The sequence below is a fragment of the Lepidochelys kempii genome, chromosome 21 (assembly GCF_965140285.1).
Source record: "Lepidochelys kempii isolate rLepKem1 chromosome 21, rLepKem1.hap1, whole genome shotgun sequence".
In the NCBI taxonomy this organism is placed as follows: Eukaryota; Metazoa; Chordata; order Testudines; family Cheloniidae; genus Lepidochelys; species Lepidochelys kempii.
Genome location: NC_136400.1, coordinates 1,443,758 through 1,470,783, shown reverse-complemented (window position 1 = coordinate 1,470,783; position 27,026 = coordinate 1,443,758). Strand labels below are relative to the sequence as shown.

The 27,026-nt window shown below is 41.5% G+C and overlaps 2 protein-coding genes across 15 annotated transcripts in view; one reads left to right on the top strand and one right to left on the bottom strand.

Annotated features, from left to right (window-relative positions):
* MAGI3 (membrane associated guanylate kinase, WW and PDZ domain containing 3) overlaps positions 1 to 27,026 on the top strand; it is a 211,910-nt gene that overhangs the window by 181,968 nt on the left and 2,916 nt on the right. For 6 of the 8 annotated variants that reach the window (XM_073319471.2, XM_073319470.2, XM_073319474.2 and 3 more), the window contains 6 exons: positions 7,750 to 7,935; positions 11,734 to 11,836; positions 13,614 to 13,740; positions 15,235 to 15,378; positions 19,417 to 19,555; positions 21,827 to 24,937. In XM_073319471.2, the coding sequence (XP_073175572.1) occupies positions 7,750 to 7,935; positions 11,734 to 11,836; positions 13,614 to 13,740; positions 15,235 to 15,378; positions 19,417 to 19,555; positions 21,827 to 22,857 (1,730 nt within the window). In that variant the 3' untranslated portion in view covers positions 22,858 to 24,937. Of the gene's footprint in view, positions 1 to 7,749; positions 7,936 to 11,733; positions 11,837 to 13,613; positions 13,741 to 15,234; positions 15,379 to 19,416; positions 19,556 to 21,311; positions 21,401 to 21,826; positions 24,938 to 27,026 lie in introns of those variants that run through there. The other 2 variants (XM_073319475.2, XM_073319477.2) reach the window with 2 other exon arrangements.
* Positions 19,045 to 27,026, bottom strand: part of PHTF1 (putative homeodomain transcription factor 1) — a 31,923-nt gene continuing 23,941 nt past the window's right edge. For all 7 annotated transcript variants that reach the window (XM_073319478.2, XM_073319479.2, XM_078849826.1 and 4 more), the window contains one exon: positions 19,045 to 26,960. In XM_073319478.2, coding sequence (XP_073175579.1) covers positions 26,940 to 26,960 — 21 coding nt within the window. In that variant the 3' untranslated portion in view covers positions 19,045 to 26,939. The remainder of the gene's footprint in view (positions 26,961 to 27,026) is intronic.

Genomic DNA, 27,026 nt, shown 5'->3' with positions numbered 1-27,026 from the left:
ACGGCGGCTGCTCTGAAACCAGACAAAAGCAGTGACTCTGAAAGAAAAGCATTGTCTTATTATTTTGTTGAGTTTACATGATACATATTTTGACTGAGTGATTTGAAGTCTTGGCTAAAACAATATATTTTTAATGAAATTTAGAACGAAACAGTGCCAAGTATCAGTGAAGGTTGTGAAAGAGTGAGCTGCTGCGGCGTGGAGTATTACTACAGTACCAGCTCAGCCCCCAGAAGTGCCGACCTCTGTTCTATAAAACCAGTTGCTATAGGAACACTTGGGACAGGAGCTGTCACCCTCTGATGCTGTGCTGTGATTATGTGACCTGTGTTAGCGATATGAAAAACTAACTCTTTGGACTGGTTTTCTGTTGCCTTGTCAGAGTTGGGTGACATTAGAAAAATGATTATTAACAAGTAAGCAGAATTGTACTGTGTAATCCTGGTACTGCATCATTAGAACATTCTTGCCAGCATACCATCCAGAAATTCTTTCATCAAGTTGAAACTGCAATGAAAGTAGTTGGGTGGTTTTGTTTTTATGGGAAATAACAGAAGATAACTGGATCCCTATTTCAGCATTGGAAGTGCTAAGGTAGCAGTCCCAGCCTGTTTTTAATGCTTGTAAATAAGAAACATTGGTATATCAGTGTATTGCATTATGCTGGAACATCTTTGCAACATCTCACGTAAGAATGGCCATACTGGGTCAGACCAGTGGTCCATCTAGCCCAGTATCCTGTCTTCCTGCCAGGCCAGATGCTTCAGAGGGAATGAACAGAACAGGGAATCATCAAGTGATCCCGGCCCTGTCATTGAGTCCCAGCTTCTGGCAATCAGAGGTTTGGAGCATGGGGTTGCTGGCTAATAGCCATTGATGGACCTATCCTCCATGAACTTATCTAGCTCTTTTCTGAACCCTGTTATAGTCTTGGCCTTCACAACACCCTCTGGCAAGGAATTCCACAGGTTGACTGTCCGTTGTGTGAAGAAAGACTTCCTTTTGTTCATTTTAAACCTGCTACCTATTAATTTCATTTGGTGACCCCTAGTTCTTGTCTTATGAGAAGGTGTAAATAACACTTCCTTATTTACTGTCTCCATGCCAGTCATGTTTCCGTGGACCTATATCATTTCCCGCCTTAGTCGTCTTTTTTCTAAACGGAACAGTCCCAGTTTTTTTAATCTCTGCTGTGTTGGAAGCTGTTCCATGCCTCTCATCATTTTTGTTGCCCTTCTCTGTACTTTTTCCAATTCTAATTGTCTCTCTTTGAGATGAAGTGACCAGAGCTGAATGCAGTATTCAAGGTCTGGGTGAATAGGGATTTACATAGTGACGTTGTGATATTTTCAGTCATATTTTCTATTCCTTTTCCAATGGTTCCTCACATTCATTTAGCTTTTTTGACTGCCGCTGCCCACTGGGCAGCCATTTGCAGAAAACTATCCACGATTCCCATCGTTTTGTATATATAGTTGGGATTATGTTTTCCAATGTACATTACTTTGCACTAGGGTTGTCAAGCGATTAAAAAAATTAATCCCGATTAATCACGCTCTTAATAATAGAATACCATTTATTTAAATATTTTTGGATGTTTTCTACATGCTCGAATATATGTATTCTGTGTTGTCATTGAAATCAGAAGTGTACAATACTCACTTCTTATTTATTTTTATTACAAATCTTTGCACTGTAAAAACAAAAGACCATATTTTTCAATTCACCTAATGCAAATACTGTAGTGCAATCTCTTTATTATGAAAGTAAACTTACAAATGTAGAATTATGTAAAAAAAACCTGCATCCAAAAATAAAACAATGTAAAACTCTAGAGCCTACAAGTCCACTTAACCTTACTTCTTGTTCAGCCAATCACTCGGACAAACAAGTTTTTTCACATTTGCAGGAGATAATGCTGCCCTCTTCTTGTTTACAAAGTCACCTGAAAGTGAGAACAGGCGTTTGCATGGCATTGTTGTAGCTGGATGCGCTAAAGATTCATATGTCCCTTCATGCTTCAACCACCATTCCAGAGGACATGCGTCCATGCTGACGGATTCTGCTCGATAACAATCCAAAGCAGTACGGAACAACGCATGTTCATTTTCATCATCTCAGTCAGATGCCACCAACAGAAGATTGGTTTTCTTTTTTGGTGGTTCAGGTTCTGGAGTTTCTGCGTCAGAGTGTTGCTCTTTTAAGACTTCTGAAAGCATGCTCCACACCTCATCCCTCTCAGATTTTGGAAGGCACTTCAGATTCTTAAAACCTTGAGTGCTGTAGCTGTCTGTAGAAATCTGATATTGGAACCTTTTTTGTGTTTTGTCAAATCTGCAGTGAAAGTGTTCTTAAATCAAACAACATATGCTGGGTCATCATCCGAGACTACCATAGCACAAAATATATGGCAGAATGCAGGTAAAACCATGGAGCAGGAGGCATACAATTCTCCTCCAAGGAGTTCAGTCACAAATTTAATTATGCTTTTTTTTTTTTTTTTTAAACAAGCATCATCAGTATGGACATGTCCTCTGGAATGGTGGTCAAAGCATGAAGAGACACATCAATGTTTAGCATCTCTGGCACGTAAATACCTTGCAGTGCTGGCTACAAAAGTGCCCTGCGAACAACTGTTCTCACTTTCAGGTGACATTGTAAATAAGGAGTGGCATTATCTCCCATAAATGTAAACAGGCTTGTTTCTCTTAGTGATTGGCTGAACGAGAAGTAGGACTGAGTGGACTTGTAGGCTCTAAAGTTGTACATTGTTGTTTTTGAGTGCAGTTACGTAACCAAAAAAAATCTACTTTTGTAAGTTGCATTTTCACGATAAGGAGATTGCACTACAGTACTTGTATGAGGTGAATTGAAAGATACTATTTCTTTGTCATTTTTACAGTGCAAATATTTGTAATCAAAAGTAACATGAAGTGAACACTGTACACTTTGTATTCTGTGTTGTAATTAAAATCAATATATTTGAAAATGTAGAAAAACATCTAAAATATTTAGTAAATTTCAATGGGTATTTTGTTTAACAGTGTGATTAAAACTGTGATTAATCAAGATTAAATTTTTAATTGCAATTAATTGTTTTTAGTTAATCGCATGAGCTAACTGCGATTAATTGACAACCTTACTTCGCACTTATCAAAACTGAATTTCATCTGCCATTTTGTTGCCCAGTCACTCAGTTTAATGATATCCCTTTGTAACTCTTCACAGTCTGCTTTGGACTTAACTATCTTGAATAATTTTATATCATCTGCAAATTTGACCACCTTCCTGCTTACCCCCTTTTCCAGATCATTTATTAATGACTTAAAATGAACCCACTGGGATATTTTACACAAGATAATTCATCAGTTAGTTGTAACTCTACAATCCTGTGATGCTTTCCTCTTCTCAGATAACTCTTACATAAATTATATTAAAAATGTAGGCCTTAAAAGTGGGAGAAGAAATTAAAGACAATACAATTAAATCTTTAAATGGAGGTAAAAATTGAGAGGCATCAATGTCTGCTCCTTTATAGCAAGTAACAAGTGTTTGCTAGCTCATTAATTACAAGCCTGAATGGTAAATTAAGGTCAGATTTCTGATGACTTTCAGAAAGTGTTTGGAGATTTGCGGTCATAGTTTGAAATGCCAAATGATAATGTTAAGTACATAATTCTGCACCCCTCTCTCTCCATTCACCATCCGTTCCCTTTCAATGAAGCATGCTTGGGAGAAATAATAGACGTTAGGAAGAAGACAGAGACCTTCTCCCTCCACTGGGCTTTGGGTGCACATAAGGGATTTCAGGTGAAATTTCAGTTATGACGGGGAGAGCATCCGTGAAAGGGATGGCTGGAACCAGTGAAGATCTTTGGTGACAGTCTAAGGTAGAAATGTGAGCACTGGTCCAAGAGCCATCGTGAGAGACTTTAAGGATCCATACAGAGGGGAGCCATCTTTGCTACACCTTCAGGGATCCAGGTAAATCAAAGGCAGCTCTGGTTGCGTGGGAAGGCAGCACGCTGACAGATGGGCTTTGATTTAACGTGAAGTTCCTCTGGCACCAATGTATCGGAGCTAAGGCAGCACAATGAGCTGAGGTTTCTGTTTGCTCCCTACTGGTGCATTGGCCTCACGTGAGCTGTTGAGTGCAATTTGCTGTATTGACTTACAGATCAACCACCACCAACCTACAATTTTCCATTAGCATCACTCCAGATCTTGCTAGTTGTCAGAGCCTGTGGGAGCTGCTGGGAAGTAGAGATACTGGCTGATCTCTGCCAAAAAGAAGCCTGAAGAAAAGTATTGTATTTCTGAGAAAAGGATGCTCATATTTTGCTACCAGTGGAACTTTCCTCTGCCCGTTGGAGGCTTTTTAGTTCTGCCCCCTCCTATACCCAGCCCATTGCTTGGTCCGGCCTGGGGAAAGTGACTAATATGAATGAGCCCCTTAAAAATACTCTCCCTCTCCCTTACTTTTCGCTTCCCCTTCTCTTTCCCAGTCCCATTGCTCTGGCCCCTAAAGGAATGTATTAAGAAGAGTGGAGTGAGGAGAGCAGCCTGGATAAGCTAATCTGGAGAGCTGGTTAAAACTTACTATATGGAAAACACCAGGGGTTATGGATGCAGATCCATCTTGATGTGGAAAAATTGGAAAGAGTCCAGTGGAGGGCAACAAAAATTATTAGGGGACTGGAACACATGACTTATGAGGAGAGGCTGAGGGAACTGGGATTGTTTAGTCTGCGGAAGAGAAGAATGAGGGGGGATTTGATAGCTGCTTTCAACTACCTGAAGGGGGGTTCCAAAGAGGATGGATCTAGACTGTTCTCAGTGGTAGCTGATGACAGAACGAGGAGTAATGGTCTCAAGTTGCAGTGGGGAAGGTTTAGGTTGATATTAGGAAAAACTTTTTCACCAGGAGGGTGGTGAAACACTGGAATGCGTTACCTAGGGAGGTGGTGGAATCTCCTTCCTTAGATATTTTTAAGGTCAGGCTTGATAAAGCCCTGGCTGGGATGATTTAGTTGGGGATTGGTCCTGCTTTGAGCAGGGGGTTTGGACTAGATGACCTCCTGAGGTCCCTTCCAACCCTGATATTCTATGAAGCCCAGAAATGCAGAAGTAGGAAAAACCTTTGTCCAGAACCTTTACTTCTCTGGCTCACCTTTGCATTCTGTCTGACTACACCCAGCACCACTGTCATGAGCCACATTGTAAAGTAAATGCAGTCTGAATGTTTTATTTTTCTTCCCTAGTATTGCAAGGTATTTGTACTTGTATCACAGGATCAAAAAGCAATCTGTGCGCCTATATTTACCATTGCTGCATCAAACTCCTTGTATCTATTCCTCCCTCCAAAGGATGCTTCAGTACTTCTAAGCAAGCAAGCAAGCAAGAAAGAAACCAACCTCTTGCATATGGCAGAACAAAGTGCCTCAGAGAATCCTGATGCATAAGATTTTATTCATTCTGTGCAGATGTGATCTGCTTCCTTTAAAGGTTTTCGTTTAGGCATAATAATAGCTCTCATGTGCCAGGGGAAGGCTCTTAGTGGCTTTGCCTGGTTAATATTTTTCCTTCACCCTGCTGGCTTTGCATGCTGTGTGGGGTTTGTTTTGTTCCAGTGGATCTGTCATAGTTGGCTTGTTTTATGTATAAAACTGTCTGGCAAGCTGTAATGAAGGGAAAATGACCGTGGAGATGGAAGTTTCTTAGGACAGTGTGCAGCATAAAGCTGTTTGCAGACCTTTGACTTTGCACACTCGATACGACAGCAGAGAGATACCTGGGAATTGGAAATGGAACACGCCTATCCCCATGTGTCCCAGACTGGAACTCCATACCGTGCCACTGCCTGGTCCCACGTGTAGTTCCTGAAAGAGGCGCATTGGTCATATCTAACGAGACTGACCCCATGGCTAAGAGGAGGATCAGTCAGGCCAAGACTCCAGCGGCGTCTGAACAGGACAAATGCTCCTTGGTACCAGTGGGCTGGAAGGGTTCCCATAGTCACCTTTAGGAGCCTGTAAAGTTTCGCCCTTTCCCACTCATCTGCTCTTTTCTGTTTTCATAGTGGCCCTCTTCCCCACTCTGCCAGTGATACCAGCTTCAGCAACCTATTAATCCATGCCACTTTGATGCCTAGCTCCTATGGTTCTACTAATCAAAGGCATTATATAAGAACTGGGTGGTATTCCACACTGTATACACAGTGTGTTCCATAGAAATGCATACTCCTTTCACAATTTAACTTCCACTTTTTATTTGCTATAACATTATATTAGCCATATTAATTTTATTATATATTATACATGTATTTATGGATGGACTACCTTTCTTGAGATGCTCTGTAGGGCCACTGCCTTCTCATTCACATCCCTCTAAAATACCCTCTTTCGTGGCAATGTTTGTTTGAGTACTTGGGGAATTCTCTGTCTAATTTTTTTCACATTGATATTAAAACACCTGGTCAGTTGCCTAATACCTTTTGTTACTTCCCTTATGTCTGAGTGCCTTTTAGATGATAAGGGACCATACCTTCTCTCCTGTTTGCACAGCACCTCGCACATTGTGAAGAATCTAAAAAACGCGTTCCAGTAACGCCCAAATATCCTGTGTATAGACTGACATCCTGCTCAGCACATCTGACGTAGCTCAAATAAGCCACAAAGCTGATATATTTATTTTGTTTAATTCATTGGCTCAAGTAAAATTTGTTTTAGATGGAAAAACTTATAATTCAAATTTTAACAGTACACGACCCCTTATGACCTATTCTGTTTTAGTATAAAAACTGTACCCTGTACAAACCAGACGGACAAATCAATGAGTGGGGAATCATTAACTGTTGGTTGCCTATTGATAGCCAGGCAGTGGTGGAAGTTGCTACTGGCAGCGGTGCCACCTTCAGGAGGTTATCGCAGAGCCACATGGCCTATAATTTCACACCTGCTATAAACTGAAGGAGGCATGGTAGGAAATTTATCTTGATAACCTGTGTTTCATAATGGCAAACTTTAAGATTCGTTTAAGGGAGAGTATGCATAAGTAACGTTGTGTTACCTGTAATCTGCCAGATTGGTGCACCAAGTAACCGCTTTGGAAGTGGAACCAACGATGCTTTACAATTTTCTCTCCATTTTATCTAGTTATAGGTTTAGCCACACAGAGCAAATCAGAGGAAGTAGTCTTTTCCCATTCCTCTGACCGTTTCTCTGTTTACATGCATCCCTATTTGTCTTGCACATCAAAGTGGCAGGGTTGATTTATTGTCATTCGCTCCAATAGTGCCTCCTTCCATGTATGCAATGGAGAGAAAACTCTGTGAAATTATATGATGCCCTTTTTTGCTAAGGCTCTTGATTTTAGCTTGCTCTGATTTAAGGGTAATGAACCTTGGCTGCCAACAAAATGAAACACCACTACAAGATCCACTTCTTCTTAGTACTCAACCTGCGTGGCTCAGACAGCCAGTATTGCAGGGTGTGTGGAATTCTCTATATCAACCCCACCTGCTGCCTATTGTTAGCCAGATTCAAATGTGCAGGTCAGAGTGACAATAAACAGCTAGTTCCTCTCAAGTTGTAAGCACTCCATGGTAAAGCCACTCTGATTTATTTGAGATAGGTAACAGCAATTGTTTACATTTGGAGTGCTTCATATAAATGAACAGGAACAGCAGCTGCCTATTAACAAGTACAGTGTATGCTGAAAACGCTGACATGCCTCTTCTTGGTTCCCTAGTGATTCCCCACAAGATCGGGCGTGTTATTGAAGGGAGCCCAGCTGATCAGTGTGGGAAGCTGAAAGTGGGAGACCGTATCTCAGCTGTGAATGGGCAGTCAATCATAGAGCTCTCCCATGACAGTATAGTGCAGCTGATTAAAGATGCAGGCCACATGGTTACCCTGACTGTCGTTGCTGAGGAAGGTAAGAAAAATGCCTGCTTATTTCTCCCCAGTGCGGATACTAATGGTGGCACAGCCTGCAGGGTGCGGCGTCCTGCCACATGATCACCAAGTATTTCTGTAATAAAATAGATACAAAGCCCCAGAGTCTGGTTTTATATCTTCTTAAGTTAACAAGCTGAAAAGGAGGTGGTATAAAGACGTTGGAGGTTTTAGGAAAATAATCTACCTAGTGAGTGACGGATTGTGGAGCTCATTTCATTTGCTTGATGGAAGCTGGGCACAAGTGCAGAGGAGTGGGGGAGGGGAGACACATGCAGAGATGGTTTTATTGAAAAGACAAGATTCAGGCATTATGAGAATCAGTGCTGTGGTATGGAGACCCCTCCACAGAAATCGGAGAGAGAGACTGCTCCTGACAGGAAATATTCCCCATCCAGCTCTAGCACTTCTTAGCGTGAAAAAGATCTGATCCTTCAAGTTTTAGAAGGGGGAAGAAATTACTGCACTCTGGGATGTCAGTGAAAAGTAGAGTTGAATTTTCTGAGCTTACTTGGCATCCTAGCGTTGTGCAGCAGGAATTCCCGTCAGGAGAGCCTCTGCCCCAGAACTAATCGGTAAGTTCCTACGGTGCTATTGCCTATGCACGTCCACAAGGCATTGCGAGTAGCATGGGTCAGCTCTGCCTCGGGGGTCCTGTTGCCAAACAGAAGTCAAGCACCCTAAGGCCTAGCGAATATCCAGTTCTTAGACATCCTGCCCTGCTGGGCATTTTCAGTGTTTTCCTCTTGCTCTGTGAAAATGCACAGATTTGCCTGATGCTGCATTTCCAGGACACAATAGAAACATTTTGTGGCCCTTAGTTCTTCTAAAGATACATCTGGAGAAAACTCGCATCCTGATCGCTGTTTCTTCTGCAAAGCCTCTCAGGTTGCTAGCAAATTCAGCGCACAAAACAATGAAATCCTCTAAGCAGCAAAATGAATATTTGTGATGCCAAAGTCCCACCTTCAGAAATGGCATTTTCTAATGAAAGCTCCCATGCAACTCTGCTCTTAATATTATATTGTTCCCTACACAAATAGTTCACTATAAATGTGTAAAATCCAATCGTTTGAAGAGAGAGCTTTTTTCCAGCCCTGCTTACCACTGCATTTTTCTGGATTGCTGCTTGTAGGTTAAACTAAAGTTGCTATAATTATTTTGCAAGTAAGATGGGTTTCTCCACTCTTAAATAATAAATACTTATAGCTAGTATGTGGATAAAGCCAACAAATGATTCCTTCTCATTTCACATTCATTGCAAATATTTAACATGGTATCTTGGCCTTTCATATAGAATATCAAAGACTTAATTTACCTGCTTATTAATGCTTGAAACAGAGAGGCTCTTTTTATTTATAAAATCCATTATATTTCAGTGTCGCTTTCATGATTATCAGATCAAATTCATTTCAGGCCACAGGGATACAGCTCAAAGCAATCACCCTGCCTTTAATGCAGTTGGAGTTTAAGTTGAGGTTCCGCTAAGTCCATTTCTATCTAGTTTTTAATCAACCTCGTCTCTGAGATAAATTGCCTCCGCCATTAATATCTGAATGTAACACCCCTTTTCACACACCCTGTAGAAACCCTGATCTTAGCTTTTCTCCATTCCTAAATCATATGGGATTTGCAGATAAAATTCAGAGATAAAACATGGACCTGAGTGAGAATCAGTATTGGGAAAAAAATGTCAGTAATCGATTATAAAACCAGCCCAAAGTGACCAACAGGAGAAGCCATGTGGCTTGGAGATTTATGTAATGTTTGGAGGAACTACAGAAATCCATGTTGCTCATAAACAAGAGTAAATTACTGCTTCTAAAATAATCACTGGTTTAAGTTTGGGGAACGTAGTTCAGCTAATGGCACAGCTGCAGTAAGCACCAAGTTCCAGATCACAAAATACTCGGCAGGTACTATCCTCCTTAGAGCAGTCAGACCCTGGGGAAAGCCAGGGCACACATTAGATCATGCAGACCTCTCAATCAGTTACACACTCTGGGAAGCAGGTTGGGCTTTATAGGGTTGGATGCCTGGCTACTGCTGCCACTAGTTAGTTGCATTGTGAATAACACTGAGGGGAGAGAGAAATACCCATTTAGCCGGAAGCTATTCAGCACCATAGTGCTCAAGCCCGGACTGACTTTGCTGTTCCCCAATGTATCTTCTGTGCTGACCTCTTAGATTGGCAGTGAAAATGCTACAATGCAACTCTCATCCCTCCACTACTCCTCTCCAGCTTTCACAAATGTGTATTCTTTACTTTTCATCCTTTGTCCCAATTGTGTCTCTAATTCTAGAATAAGTGAATTCCGCTCCATGCTCCAGAAGACATTTTATAACAGCCCCTAGTCATGTACTATCCAAAAACATGGGAGAGCAGGATGAGTGGAGGAGCTGAGAATTCATGCAGACAGATGGCCTTTTTCTTACCTGTGCTTATTAACTAAACCTTTGAACGTATGCCAGGAATAAATGTTGATGTTTGTCTTGGGAGGGAAGAAAACCTCTTCAAGGCATGTCCTAGCAATAAGGCCAGACAGCCCTGTGATGAACTCTGCAGGGTCTGGTATAGCTGAGAAATGCTGCAATCTAATTTAAGAATCTGTACTGAGAAGCAGTAATATGCTTTCCTTTACTTCTATGTGCATAATTACTTGTGTTTTTCAGTTATTACCCTGAAATGCATTTACCTAACACACTCCTAGCAACAGTGAGCTGGAATGCCTGTGACACTTTCCATTATAAACCCTTATTTTCAGGGTTTGCAACTGAACTATAAATGTTCATTCCAGGCTAAAACTTGCCCTTTCGGGTTTCTGAGTGCATTTTGGAGGAATATGGTTTGCTCTGCTTTTTGAGTGGCAGTCACTTGGTATTTCAAAATATGGTGAGGTTTTTGTAAGTCATTTGATCAGACACATACAGTAAATGTGTTCTCTGTGTCAGAGACAGGTTCGCTTTGTGAAGGCTGCTAAGAGGGATTTTGTTAAAATGTCATTATAGGTAAATTGACTGTTAAGGCTCTTTGAAGAAAGGGAGAACATTCCGATATTCCAGTTCTGATTAAAATATCTCCTTTAATACAGTTTCAGGAACCATTTGTAAACTTTCCCTGAGAGTTTACCTATGATAGATCTTCTCCATGATGGATTAGCAGATGTGACTCTCAGTAGTGCCTCCAAGAGCCCTGCTGGGTTGGGCTCAAAACCTGTTCACAGTGGAGCTGGAGTAGGGGTGGGGGAGGCATCATGATGATCTTTCTGATGATTTGTTAAATCACTATCAAATACTTTTTTGGGGGGAGGGACGATCCGCCCTGTGGATTTGTCTAGTTCTGACACTGCTCCTGCCTTTACCAAGTTACAGACAATCGAAATCTTAATATGTGCTGTCATTCCTAGAATAAAGTAGTTTAGGTTAGCAGAAAGTTCCTCCATGGGGAGGATGAACTTCACCAAATACCCTGATTTATGGAACTGAATCTAGAAATCTCCGCTTCAGCGCAGCATCAACCTGGCATGTGACTGTCATGCAGCACAGATCTGCCCAGTAGCTTATCCTAAGGGAAACAGAAATTCTGTTTCTCCTGAAATTTTAAATTAAAAACCCTGCATTCTCACTCTGGGCACCTGACAACAAGAGCTGCTGTTTACCTAGAAGAGTAAGAAATGCTCAGAACAGCAATTAACTCTCTTGTGCTGTTTACTCCCCTCATACCACACAGTGTATTTTTAGAGGTCTGCTGTAATTCTGTTTTGTTTGACGTTATTAGAACACCGTGGCCCCCCTTCAGGAACCAACTCTGCCAAACAAAGTCCAGCCCCACAGCACAGACCTATGGGAACAACACAAGCCAACTCTGCAACAGCAGACAGGTATGATGCCTTTGTTTTCAGACAGATGGGAACCAAAAATGAACAAAGATTGAGCCTGGCTGGTGTGATAGCCCCAGCCTAAGTCATCCTTGGGTGAATCCATGCACAGAAGTGAAGGGAAGGAGGGGCAGCCAACTGTGGGTCATGTTCCCCATATCCTGCAGCAAGCCCTCATCTAGGTGCATGAGTGCATCATCCAGGGCACTGCCCTTGACCGCATCTAAAAGGCACAAATACTCCACCGTTCTGGGTACCTAATGAGGACTTTAAATTGTGAGGAATTGTTGCCTCAGTAATTCCTTTATCAGCCTGGCTCTTATAATCTCATGTAACTGTTAGTGTTCATGCTGTGTGCTGTCTTTAGCATGTGTTGTGGGGAACTGTAATCGATACACAGACTATGCTCACTCAGAGCTGAAGACTATCCCTGTTGTGTTACAGAAGAGGGTATCTGCTGAAGGGGTTGAGGAGAAATTAGAAATGTCATTCTTGTATGGCTAGGCTGTTCAATGACCTGATAAATCAGGAGGCAGATATCTAAGACCAGCCCTGATCAGAGATGATGCTCCATCCCTTCAGCACTTTTCTCAGACCAAGGGGTGATTACTTATAAGTGGAAATCACCCAATAAAACCCCAATCAATAAATGGTTCATAAGATCCTGGGAAAAAGAAAAGGAGGACTTGTGGCACCTTAGAGACTAACCAATTTATTTGAGCATGAGCTTTCGTGAGCTACAGCTCACTTCATCAGATGGATTCAGTGGAGCTCACGAAAGCTTATGCTCAAATAAATTGGTTAGTCTCTAAGGTGCCACAAGTACTCCTTTTCTTTTTGCGAATACAGACTAACACGGCTGTTACTCTGAAAAAAGATCCTGGGAGACGCTGTCAATGGGGAAAACGTTTACAGGGATACATTGGCTGTGAAACAGAGTATCAGTTATATAGCACAATGAAGAGATGGACATGGCTGGATTTTTCACCGATTTTTCCCATATTAGCATTACCATTATTACATAATAATTCAGCAGTACCCTACTACTGCAGGTAGCTGTTTGGATGATCTTTTCTTACCTGCTTCAATTAAAACAAACATTTAAAAATTACAAGTTTTCTTGATGCTGTCATTGCACAGTTTAAAGCCATTCATAGCAGTTCTGTGGTCTTTTTCTGGATGGTACACACAGATATTTTTTAATCATTCTGATGATGGCAGAGAGTCTGGGATTAAATCCTCAAGTGATTCATTTCCTGGATTTTGCATGTTTGTTACATTACTCAGAAGTACCTGATCATGTTCTGTCTGTGTATGAATTGGGGAGACTTCATTCTTAGGATAAACTAAACATTATAAACTGTTGAAACTGTCTCACTTGTGAGGGAAGAGAGAAGGGTTCCCTCTAAATGAGAACAGAGGGTAAGACTGAACTGCTCTTTTTGGTACTCTTTATAATCCTTGGTTTCACAGAAGACACCAGTGTCAGATGTCCCTAACTCGGGAATTAAATAGCTGATGCAGCTCCTTGGTGCCAACCAACAGACTGACGATTGATGATCGTCTGTTGATGTGCTGCAGTAGGTTAAGGTTATAAATAACAGATGAAGAAACAACTATTAAATACCTTTTTAATTGTATAAGCTTTGCATAAGAAAACCATATTGTTGTACAACTGACGTTTCTTGCTGGTCCATCCAATAGTAACTATTGCAGATTAATTCAGTTTCCATGTAAATGTGACCTGAGTAACTTAAGCTTTCCTTCCATCAATTTGCAGGGGAGTCACAGAAGATGAAGCTGGAAGAGAACTTTCCAACAGTTACAGGCTTCCCTGGCCTGAGCACAAGCACTTGCCCCAGCCTGATGGCGGTGTTCTCTCCATTGTAGGCAGCCGTCATTCTCAGGTAGACACCTATCCTGAGGAGCCAAGAGTCTCTGCAAGATCCTGGTGGTACTGAGGCCCTAAAATTCAACTGCCTTGTATGCTAATAGTATAGGGCAGGAGTAGGTAACCTATGGCACTCGAGCTGATTTCCAGTGGCATTTACACTGCCCAGGTCCTGGCCACCGGTCCAGGGGGCTCTGCATTTTAATTTAATTTTAAATGAAGCTTCTTAAACATTTTAAAACCCTTATTTACTTTACATACAACAATAGTTTAGTTATATATTATAGACTTGTAGAAAGAGACCTTCTAAAAATGTTAAAATGTATTCCTGGCGCGCGAAACCTTAAATTAGAGTGAATAAATGGAGACTCGGCACACCACTTCTGAAAGGTTGCCGACCCCTGGTGTAGATTAACCTTTCCCTTAGGAGATACGGTGTTGAGATACTCTTTAGGAATGTGCTGACTAGGCATGTGTCAAACAGTAGGGAGGATGTTTTGCTAATAGTTAGTATTTTAATGTTGTTATAAACTTAGTTTAGTTTAATATTGCTGATCATTATAGTTATAAAAGAAACAACAAACCTTTGAAACAGAACTACTGTAACATCTTGGGAACATTCTATATGGAAAAACAGTTCATACATATTTAAGAATCTTAGAATTAAACTGCTCTGCAGATTTTGGCTGGGTATAACTCAGAGGTGGGCAAACTACGGCCCGCAGGACCGTCCTGCCCGGCCCCTGAGTTCCTGGCCTGGAAGGCTCGCCCCTGGCCCCTCCCCTGCTGTTTCCATTCCTCCACAGCCACACAGGCAGTGGGGCTCTGAGCAGCATGGTAAGGGGGCAGTGACAGCGCATGAGGGGGCTGGGTAGGGGGTCCCGGAGGGCAGTCAGGGGACAGGGAGCAGGGAATGGTTGGATGGGGCGGTCAGGGGTTGGGGAACAGGGGGAGTGGGGTCCTGGGGGTCCTGTCAGGGGTTGGGGGTGTGGATAGATCGGGGCAGTCAGGGGACAGGGAGCAGTGGGGGTTGGATAGGGGGTGGGATCCCGGGGGGGACAGTTTGGGGCGGGGGTAGTCTTGGGACAAGGAGCAGGGGGGTTTGGATGGGTCGGGGGTTTCTAGGGGGACAGTCAGCGGGTGGGAAATGGGAGGGGACAGATAGGGGGTGGGGGCCAGGCTGTTTGGGGGGCACAGCCTTCCCTACCCAGCCCTCCATACAGTTTCGCACCCCAGTGTGGCCCTCGAGCCAAAAAGTTTGCCCACCCCTGGTATAACTCCACCTCATACCAAATCATATGATGTGAGTTTGTGATGAATCAGATTCAATTGCATGTTATAATGAATCAGATTCAATTCCATCCCTTCATAGCTGTGTATTAAAAACTGTTTAGTGTGTGAAACTGAAAGGATTTCTCTGGTTTTATAAAATACCTTTCCTGAAAATGTAGGAAACTAACAAAAGTTAAAATTCCTCAGTCCACAATTGTTTATCTCATTTCTTATGCAGAGTCTTGGCTGTTCTCCAGTAGAACTGGAACGAGGCCCTCGCGGTTTTGGATTCAGTCTTCGCGGAGGAAAGGAGTACAACATGGGCTTATTCATCCTTCGACTTGCTGAGGATGGGCCTGCCATCAAGGATGGAAGAATTCACGTGAGTGTCAGAGACACTGATGAATTCAAACAGGTTGGGCTCCTCAGGATGTTCATTACCCCGTCAAAGAATCTGCTTCCCTGCAAGTGGTTAATGTCTCACTGCACACACAAAACGGTTATTTACACTGCTCCAGTCTAAGAGTTGTAATTGCAGAGATGTAGCAAACTGTGTTGGTAGTTTTAATGTTTCAGGAAGTAAAAATCCCAGCAGCATGCAGGGGGAAAGAAACGTGCTCTCTCTCCAAAAGACATAGCCTCTCCCAAAGAAAGCTGGACGCCATCTACCCTAAAGACATAGTAACAGATGTTTCTGACAATGAATTCTTCTCTATAGACAGTAGTTGGCCAGAATAAGTGCCAAACAGAATTTTTGGAAACCCAGACTGAAAATAGCACAATGAAATGCAAGTCTGTTGGAAGGTTCCCAGAGTCCAGGTAAATGTGGGTTTGTGAGAGCACCCAACCTTTGTTTTTAAGCTGAGCTTTCGTTGTTCAGCATGGAATTTTAAAATGTTTCCAAACCAAGTGCCTTCCCTACCAATGTATCCTAATGTTAATTCTTGTGTGTCATGTCTAAGAATCCCGCTGTTCAAATATTGTCCCCTAAACAAACCAAATGTGTGCAAAGGGAGAAGGCAGTGTCGCCGCAGTTGGAGACTGTAGCGGGGCAGTGACCCTGCTCTGGCCCTGAAAGGGTTAAAAGCCAGCCCTTGCAGAGGGCTGGGGCTGAGAGCTGATAAGAACAGGCTGATTGGGAAGGCAGCCACAGCTGGGGCCATGCCCCAATCAGGCCACAGCTGGCCTGAGAAAAGAGCTGTGAGCCAGGAGCTGAGGCAGCCAGGAGCTGAGGCAGAACTTGAGACAGAGCATTGCTGGGGAAAGGGTGGAGGAGTTGGGGAGCTCTGGCCTCAATAGAGGCCTGTACAGGGGCTGGGAGGAGCAGCCCAGGGTTCGGCAGAGGCAGCTGGTCCAACCTCCTTGCCAATGATGTGTGGTTTACAGACTGCAGTCTGCCCCAGTGAGCGGAGCCTAGACGATGACTGGCAGCAGCCACTGAGGCAAGGTGGGGATAGAGGGTTGGGGGTTCCCTTGGGAGGGGAGACCCAGAGTGTGGGGACACTGCCAGGGGGCAGCATCCCACGGTAAAGGGCACCAGGATCTGGGAGGGACACGGGGCCAGCGGCAGGCAAGACACTGGCGTGCAGAGGGTGCTCCGAAGGCTGGAAAGAGCTAATTCCCAGGACAACTAGCAGGAGGCACTGCACCAATGAGTCTCATCTCGCTACAGAGACCAAATACAGTTCTGTAATTACTGTCCATAAAATGACTTTGTACTGGCTGAAGCATGGAACTGAGCATCAGGGACTCTTAGTTCTGATTCCATTCCTGCCAGTGACATGTGATACAGCCCTTTACACAAGTCACTTCACTTTCTCTGTCAGTTTTGTAGTGTGCAAAGTGAAGGCAGTAATAGACTACTTTTGAGGGCTGATGTCAGGCTTAATTGGATGCAAAATTCAAAGAGTTAAGTTTTAATGTGCTAATTCTTAGCATTTACAGTCATTAGTTTTTCTTATGCTTGGGAGATTGCTTGAGTCTTATAGTGCTGCTTCTGTTTTCTCTTGTACTGCTCTTTCAAGTGGGGTTATGCTAAGCTCCAGAGCTTTGCGTTCAAGTCACCAGCATGTGAAGACTTCCCAGCTGCAAATAAACTTGGACTTTCATTGGAGAAATTTCACAGCAATAAACAGAATCAAATATATACAATTCCCTGAACTCTGTCTGGGTTCAGCTTTATAAACTCCCAATCTATTGGGGGGACACAATATAACTCTTCAGGCTCTGTTCTCAAAAATGACATCAGCACACTTATCTGCTTTCTCCTGTGGATCATCTGTGCCAAGAACGGGTGGGCTGTAGGGTAAATTTGACTGTGGGGTATTCATAATAAAACAAATTTCAAATATTCATCTTCACATTGGAACTCATCGTTCTTTCATTATGCTTCTATGTGACATCTGCATTTCTCCAAAGATCTGGTAGGCCAGGCCAGATAATTGTGTAATAAGATCTCTTCCTCCTCTCACCAGAGAGAGATAGGAAAACAAAGCTGTGGTGTCCTCCCTGTTCCTCTTCCCACGGCACTTTACCTAGCTGATCACACCCAGCTCTTTCCTGTCTCCCTGCAGGTGCTGATCACCTTCTGGTCATCTAAACTAGGGGATTCATGGTTTTAGCAGGGCTCCTCTTCCACTGTAGCAGTCTGTATGGAGCAGCCCACTGTTATCTGCTTCCTGCCCCTGCTAGAGGCAGGTATTGTTCCATTTCAGAGCTCCATGCTGACTGACATAGAGGGTGCAGTCTTGGCTAGGCTGTTTCCCAGGGGACCTCAGTGAATTAGCTGGGTGCCTGCACTGTATGGGAGAGGCATATTCAGCTGTGTTTAAAAGGCCGTTTCCATACTTGAAGCAGTAACAGTTTCACACCTGAACTATAGCACCCTGAAAAATGAGTTCATAATGGGACAGCCTCATCTCCTGTGCCTTGGCAGAAGGTATGTGCCCCCACCAGCCCTTGAAAGGGACATGCTTTCCATGTCCACTGGGCTGATCATGCATATACCCGGATAAAATTGGGAGCTCTCCCTCATCCTAGTGCAGCTGCACCAGAGGTGGCAGCCATGGAAGCACTCGAATAGGCTGACACCGGAGTCCTCTCTGTACCAGTGCTCCCCTTGTTGCTGCTGTCACTGGAGCCAGACCCCGCTGGGAATCTTGAGTCCTGAGGGCCAGCAAGGCTGAAGAGGTGTCGTTATTATACTCCATGTGGTGGAAAATATTTGCAACCATCTCCTTCATGGTACCTGATTCTTGCAAGGACCACTTCTCATCGCTGCTGTTGCAGAGGTCAGAGGGATGAATAGATGTAATGCTCAGAACAAAACATAAGGAGTGATGTCAATGACAACTGAGGGAGCAGGTTCTGGAAACAGGAGGTACCTCTAAATTCTTCCTGGCCAGGACAGAACGTTTCCGTGCCTAGATAAGCTTGTACACTAGTCTGTGCTCTCCAGGCTTTCCCAATTCAGCCACTGAAATGGAACTAGGCCTTTCCCAGCCCCAATTTAAGTAGTACGTTTGGATACTGACACAAAGGAGCTCTAATAACCCAGTTTGCAGCTGGTTTGAACACTAGATGGTAAAACGCACCTCGGCCCTGTGTTTTTCCAAATGGCTGTATGTCGTCGTCCTCATTCATTTATTATTGTATTAGTGCTCCATGATCATAGGGTTCTATGTGGGACTATCACCTTCAGTAATGTTTTATGAAACTGATCTAAGTAAGATACATGCTCTTTAAACTGCAACTTTTATGCAGTAGTGACACCTAATGGAAAATCGGTTTAATTGCAAGACGGACCTCATGATCTTTCATGGGTTAGAACCCAAATGCTTGGATATTCTGACATCCATTATCTGATACGTTTGTAAATTTGCATCAAAGTCCGTAAAGCTGATATCTCACTAGTCGGGACTGAGCTAGTATTGTCGTACAGTGATCTCTCTCAGAATAATAAATCCTTTCCTTTATGAGCAACCCTCTCAGCTATATTAATATAAGGGTGTTTGGTTGTAATTTTAGAGTAATTACCACATACACATGATTTTAAGTATCTTCATGGTGCAAGTCTTTATAACAGAGCATCAACAAATTACTTTTATGGAGTGAAGATGTACTCAAGAACATGGATGTATTAAACATTTATCAAATGGAAAATTCATTTCAAGTAACCTGAGCCCTTGTAGGGAAGCCAGCTTGGCAGAATATCTACATGAAGAATTCACGGAACAGCCCAATGGCTGAATTACATTAATTGTATATGTTAGTGGTTGTACGAGAGTGGGTTTCAGAGAATAGAAGGGACTAGGGAAAAGAAAAGCTTGAGTCGAGCTATGGCTTTTCCTATATTGAATAAGAATCCAGTTACAGTAGCTGTGCTTCATGAAGTTTAACCTGGCTGATATTGTCTTTTCAGGTTGGTGACCAGATTGTTGAAATCAATGGCGAACCCACCCAAGGTATCACTCATACACGAGCCATTGAGCTGATTCAAGCAGGAGGAAATAAAGTTGTTCTTCTTCTGAGACCAGGGACTGGCTTGATACCAGATCATGGTAAGTTGCAGGTTGTGCCAGTTTGTCCCGAGGGGACCGGGGGAAGGTGGTAAATAGAAATGTGTGTTGATTAATGTCTAAAGAGGTTGGATGCTGTTGTGTAAGCACTGAAGCTATTCAGCAATATCCTTCCATTTCTGCTGACTTTCAAGCTGCCTGTTTTCATACAAGCACAAATAATGTGACCAGAAAAAAAAAAAAAAAACTGTTGCCACATAATAATTTTACTGAAAAACCTTGGAAAGACGCCATGACATGTAATGTTGTTGCAAGTATTCTTTAGGCCATGCTTTGTTCTGATGCTCCCATCCATCTCCAACTTGATTTCTGTGTTTCTCTACACATATTATAATTAAAGACATAATTTGATTTTACATTTGAATAAAATCTCATATGGTATTGGGCTTCTGTCACGCTTCACAACCAAGATGATTATTTTTGTGGGTGCTTCAGTTTCTCTTATGAACTTAAACTGTAAAACGTTAAAAAACAAAACTTCTGAACGAGTGAAAGTTTTGCTCTCGGAATAGAAAACTTTAATTGTGACACTTGTTTTTTGCACATAAGGCAGCAAAGCACAAATCCCTAAGCAAATTGCTTGGGCAGAAATGCCTGTAAGAGCTTTGACTGAGTTCAACTGCAGGGCATGCTCCAAAATCAAAGCTATTTGTGGCTGTCACAGTATTTCAAAGCAGAGCACACTGAGAGCAAGAGAATTTATTCCTCCCCATCCCAATTCTATCCTTTCAACCCTTCGCAGCTGCTGTAAGGCTTTAGACAGGAAAGTATTTAAACCATGTAAGGATCCTTCTTATAGCGTAACAGCTCTGTAGTAAAATTGGAATGGTTAGATACAGAGCCACTTTCCCTTTGTAAAAGCCCATGACTTTCATAAACAAATTAAAATCTGACACCTTGAACCTTCAAGCATAGTGTAGCCTATGCAAGTTTGTAGCATTCTATTATATGTAGGCAGGACTTGACCTCCACTTACAGATGAAATTGTCTAAAAATGTTTTCCTATATTTTTCCCTTCTCCCCACTGAGCTAGAAAATAACTTAAAACATCATGGTCCTAAAATACACTGCCTGGTTCCATCAGAGCAAATAGTACAAAGAATAAAAGCAAAGTATCTCTGAACTACAGGAAGACTTAGTCTTGTTTTTATCCTTTTTGTTAGATCCCCTCAATTGTCTTCTATTGAGATCACATGTATCTCCTACTGAGATAGCCCTTATGCTAGTAAGGCTTGGTTAATTAGTATTTTGAAAACTTAAAACAGATCTCTTGAGATACTGCTGAATTTTTAGGCTAGGCTACCCTCTAAGAGTGTAGTAAACCTTTGTATGCCTTATGTGTCTCCCCTAAAAATAAATATTAAACACATCTGTGCCTATAAACAAGAAAGGAGCCCCTCTAAGTGAATTCCAGGTCTCTCTATTGACTGTCGGTATTTAAGCATACAATTACAAACCTAAGATCTGTTTTGCTTTTTCATGCAGTTATAAGTATTTGGCACAGAAGTGTGCTGCCTTTTATAACAATAGCAGCTGTCAGTAATATTCCATAGCTCCCTCCCTCACAGAATTCTGCCAGGCCTAAGTGCAGCAATTTAGTGGGGAGGGGGGTGGCTCTTCCATACTATCACCCTGTTGGCTCTTGTGTTCTGCATTTGAATCGTACACTTCTAGTGAAAGCTTTTGCTTCCTGTGATTTTTGGTATATAGTCCTGGGCTTTTTCTCTTCCTTATTCAGGTCTGGCTCCTTCCAGTTTGTGCTCCTACATGAAACCTGAACAACATTAAGGCTTTCAGTGCTTTTCTTGGTCTTTCCTTAAAGACTTGGTAAATCTGCATGTCTTGTGATTCACCTCTTTTTTTTCTTTAAGTACATTGCTATAAATAGTAACCTCACCTTCTCCCTGTTTTCAGTATTCTTTTGGTATGAATTGCAACAGTGTAGGATAGGGATTTTTAATTCTGCTGCGTGAGGCCTATAGCTATGCTGAACCTCACAAGCCCTTACCAGCATTCTTAGCCTGTATTTTTCCCAAAAAAGTTGTTTTCTGTGAGCTAAAAATTTAAGTTTACAGCTGAGTGAGGAAATCTCCTTTGTTTAGTGTGTTATAGAATATAAGTTTGTTGTTTTTTTTTTTAAAAAGTGTTTAGATCACGTTGTGGAAGTTCATTACATTAAGATATTTTAGATAAATGTTTGTGAATATTGGTTAAGTGATTTTTTGTCACACCATTGTGCTGCTTCACTTCCAGGTGATCAAGATAGTTTTAATCCATCATCCTCAAATATAATATATGATGAACAGCCACCATTACCCACCTCTGCAGTATGTGATTTACCAGTACTGGAAGACGCTTTAGCGAATGTTCACATATCTGAGAAACTGGAAGAAGCTAAAAACACTGTGCCTGAAAAGAAAAGCACTTTAACTGAAAACCAGTCTAAGCCGAAACATATGTCTTCTACCCAGGAGCATATGAAGAGATGGGACCAGCCTACCAGTTTAGATTTAGTAACTGATGACGACATTAGAAGAGAGAGAGCAGAGAGTCCAAAAAAATTGGGCACATCTGGGGAATTGCAGCAAGCAGGGCTCCACAGTCCAAGAAAAAGTGAGACACAAAACACACACAGCAATCTCTTAGACCAGTGTGAGCAACCCAGGAGAGGTGAGAATACACACACACAAATCAATTTAAAAGAAACTTCCAGAGGAAACAGAGGCAGATCTGCCAGTCCCCAAAAGCATCCCAAAAAAGAAGAAAGTGGGGACAAGTCAGACAAGTTACTAGACTCTCAAGATAAAATAGCTGGTGGTGATGTTGAGACTAATGAAAAATCAGGAGTAACACAGCAAGACAGAAAGCAGAACATTGCTGGAAAGAAGAAGAAGAAGAAGTCTCAAGAGAGAAAAAACCCAAGAGCAGATGAAAAGACTCTTCCATTAAATAAGGCCAATGAGCCTAGGAAAAGAGTAGATGAAGATGAAAAAGCCAATACTGGAGAGCCAACTTCTAGCGACTTCAAAACTGCAAGTCTTTCTGATGTTTCACAGCTTTCCATGGGAAAAAAAGTTAGGCTCCAAACACAAGATCCTGTTATTCTGAACAAAGACCACACAGAAAAAGGCTTGGAGCCAACTGATGAAACCAAAGATGATGGAATTTCAAAACCTGAATGCAGCTTTCTAGTTAAGAAAGCACCAATAACTCCTGGACCTTGGAAGGTACCAAGTGCAAGTAAAGTCACAAAAGCAACAGGTGTCACTGAAAAACGGGTTTGACTGAAACATTTTTAGAACATGTTTTAATCAGGTTTCTAATATGGTCAATTAAAAGCATCTTTTTTCCACAAAGTTGTCATTTTTCAGAAACTAACTCCAGGGGCTGGAAAGTACATTTGATTTGTTCTTAAATTAACTAAGCTGCATGAAGGAGCTCTTCCATAAGCTGCTGTCCCCTCATCCTTTGAAGGCAGTGTCCTGCTGCTCTCTCAACATTGCACTGCTAAGGCTTTCTCAGATAGTATTGTGAGTTTCTGAACAAACTTTAATGCCTATATTGCCAATGTGATCATGACTCACTTCTTGTGCCAAGTTATCTACTGTAGCCAATCAATTTAATCCTCCTGGTAGGTTTTCCCCAGACTCAAAGCCAAGATTTTGTTTGAAAATAGCTATTTTCTCAAAGGCATGTCGCATGTTTATATAGGGGAATAATTAAGAGTTCTCACAACTTCAGTAAGAAGGTGAGTGTGCTGGTTCTATCAACTCTAGAGCAGCAAATGAGCCACTGATGCTGCCCCACTGGATTCTTTTTCTTAAAGTTCCTAATAGCCCATGTGAAATTTAAAAGGATAATTGCATTTTGGTGTGATCTATGGGGTTAGTTTTGCTTTCTAGGAGCAAAACAAATTTGCTTAATTCATTTAAGGTAATTATAGTAACTATCTGCAAAACATGTATTGCAAATATCATTTTGAAGACTAAGTGGTGAAATCCTGGCCCTGTTAAGTTACTGGCAAAAACACCCATTGGCTTCAGTGGGGCCATGATTTTATCTGGTCAGTTCTTTGGAAATAAGGAATGGATGTGGTGCTGTGCTTTCAACCTCCCTCTGGTACTGTATGTCAAAGCACCACATACGGTATGTTTTAAAAATACTTGGAAATGTCCCATCTTTACCTGTAAAACTAAAAATTGATATGTAAAAGCAGTATTTGAAACAGAAAATCCTGCTGTTGCAAACTCAGACAGAACCAACCACCACCAACAGCTTCTTAAAAAAAAGTCCCTCTTACCTGTGCCTACTATTAGAAATCCGTTTTATTTGTGTGTAATTGCTTTTGGTTGAGTGAGAAATAGTTGACATACAGGGTACATGAGACTTAATATCTATTGTTTGGGCTTCAATATGTATTTAAATAACATTGAGGAATGTTAAGATATTTTTATATCAGTTAACTGTAGGACTAGCAGTCTGCAGAAATTTCATGGTTTGATTTACTCAATAGCATTAATAGATTTGATTTTCTGACCTGTGCTAGGTTTTCAGTGACTGCAAATAAAAAAAAACAGTAAAAGGGGCTGGGCCAGTTCACAAAAGCAGAGGAAAAAGGTAAGGAAAGTCAAGATCAGTTGCTGTATCCTTGTGTTAAACTAATCTGACTTGCTCATTAAAAATATAATTGAACTGCTGCTAAGTTGATTAGCCTCCCAAAGCTTAAAAAAATCAGTTTTGACTGGAAGCTAGAAACTTTTGAAATAGACAACTACTCAGCAGTAGGCTTAAATGAACAGTGCTTTAAAATCTGTTTAATTTACAACATCTGAACTGTCCTCTGCTGCTTCACATTTTATGAATCCATCAATTTGCTGTAGCATAAAGTGTACAAATCCTCAATATTGTAGAGTTTGACTGTGAAAGTATGGGTTAGCCTATGTAGATATTAATCCTGTATTCTTGGTTGATAAACCTGTGGGAGCCTCTTAAGTTGTATGCACTTGTTTAACCATTGAGAATAGTACCAAATTCAGAAATTTAATACCAAGATGAATTAGCACCACTGAAATTGTTATCAGCAAGTACCCATCCATCCAAATGCTGTTTTCTAATTGTTAACGTTGTGACCTGCTTTGGTGTCCTCTGTTTGTGAGTCTTTTCCAGAGAACTTGTACCTGTACTTACTGTATAAGGTGACTTAGCAATGTGGCCTTGGAATGCTAAGCAACATATGGATGTACTGGATGTAAATGTTTATATATTGTACAGCACCTTTATATACACACTGAGGTTCTGACTAGAGAGACCTGTAAATCGCTCATTATTTTTTATATAGATATATTAAAAAGAAACTCCCATTCACAGCCTGTTCATTCTTGCACTTTTAAATGTTAGCTGTAGACTCATTTTACAATGATGCGGTCTGCATTAGAACTGTCTTAACTAAATATACAGCCCTAAACATCCATATTTTCCACTGATAAATTGCCTTTGTCATCTGAAAGTTACCTTACCTCCCTTTTCAAGTGTGACATACTCAGCCACAGTCCTGCAAAATATAGTACCAGCTGTGTGATGGAGTTTGCTTCCATGGATTTATTTGTATTTTAAATGTCACTTTTTACATTTTTACTAATTTTCATTGTACAGAAAATAGCTTTGCATAAACAATTTACTACAAAAAATGACCTATGTCATCGTCCCTTTATGGTGTGAGATGGAACAGTGGATTTAAAGGAATCCTTTTCTCTCAGACAATATTAGTCCTATGACTGACTTACTATTTATTGGAAACTAGCAAAGTCACCAGCTACACTTACAGCATAACAATTTCTCCTAGGGAGGTGGCTTTAGATTCTTTCCTCATACCATTTGTAGATTGTTAACCTCCCCATAATGAGATCATTCCTTCCTCTCAACTGGTTTTCACAATCAGTCCTTACCCCAGAGAGCCATTTACTACTTTGTCCAAGGTTCTGTATCAGGAGTGTTACATAAAAGGCACCTATCCTTTAAGAGGCTGTGCATTAGAATAGGGGAATCATCTTCTGTTCCACTTTTACCACATCTGACTTCTACTTACCTGTGTAACAAAGGTAAGGTACTATAGAAGTAGAAAGCACTAATATTTTCCAGAATGCTTTAACAGCCCTATTGACCTACCTTGTCAAAACTAACCAAATCAATACCAAAGATTTGAAGTGTTATATGTAAATTGTTACTCTATTCAGTTTTCTAGCTGCTACCAGTCTTGTGAAAAAAGTGTTTATATACTGATGGTGCTTTACAGAGTGAGCTGTTGTAGAGAACAAGTGTTACCATATTCCCTCTAGGAGAATGCTTTGCTTGTTCTATTAGGGCTTATCAATCAAGAATAATGAGGAGTTTGAAGAACACTTAATTATATGAAAACTCTAGTCTCTCCTGGTGCGTGCAGCAGAGTGGCTTTAATGTTGCTATGCAACTGAAAGTTTAACTGCCAAGTGCCCTTGGAGGCAATATCTGTCTTGGGTGGACTGACCTTTCATGAAAGGCTGCAGTTGCAGAGAATAAAGGTCCAAAGCAGACTTGGCCTCTCTAGCCTAAAGGCACTTATTTGAATGTTTTGTTTACTTGAAGCTACTACACACATGCACTTGTCTATCAAATGGGGCACTGGAAGAAGACAAAGAGGAACAGGGATCTGCTCTAATATGTAAAGGCAGACACAGCAGAATTTTAAACTCTACTCCCTCACCATCCAAAACCTGGAATGTTGTTCTGGACAGTTATTAGGAAAGTGAGTCCTCTTGTCAAGGCCTTAACACCCTATTTTAACAAATGAAGAGCTTATTTAGATCTTAAAGCAGTAATTGGGAGTCATAATACTGACTGACTGCAGTGAAATTACAGTCTCATGTTAACAGAGGAAATGGAGAAGCTGCCACATCAAGTTAGTTGTGTAACAGAGCCAACCTGCTGCAGTAACTTATCTATCCATATAGAAATAGGCTTTAACAGGGCCACAGACACAAGCTATTGTATACAGAATCCCATATAATTGTTTTCCTACTGTTTTGAGGCCCCTCTGAAATGTGTGGCTGCTGCATACTTTAGCCCCTACTTAATAGGGAAATTCCTTAGAACAGTGTCACTCTGTTGGACAAAACAAGTTTTGTTTACTTAGTGTGCAAGGCCTGGGCTGCCCTCACAAGTTAAACTAGTTTATTCTGTAGGCTCTGAAACTAAGCAATGTAAGAAAACATCTTTGATACATAAAGAAATATGCCAAAATTTAGAACCACCTCTGTCTCAAGCCAATGTCTTGCTTCTATCCAGTGTCCTGATGATTTGATAATCCTCACAGCCTTGAGGGCAGGCTAGTTCATGGTTTGATTTTCCATAACTGAAAACAGAGGTTAGGAATTGGTATTTATGAGAGACTTCAAATAAAAAAGCAAAACAAGAAATC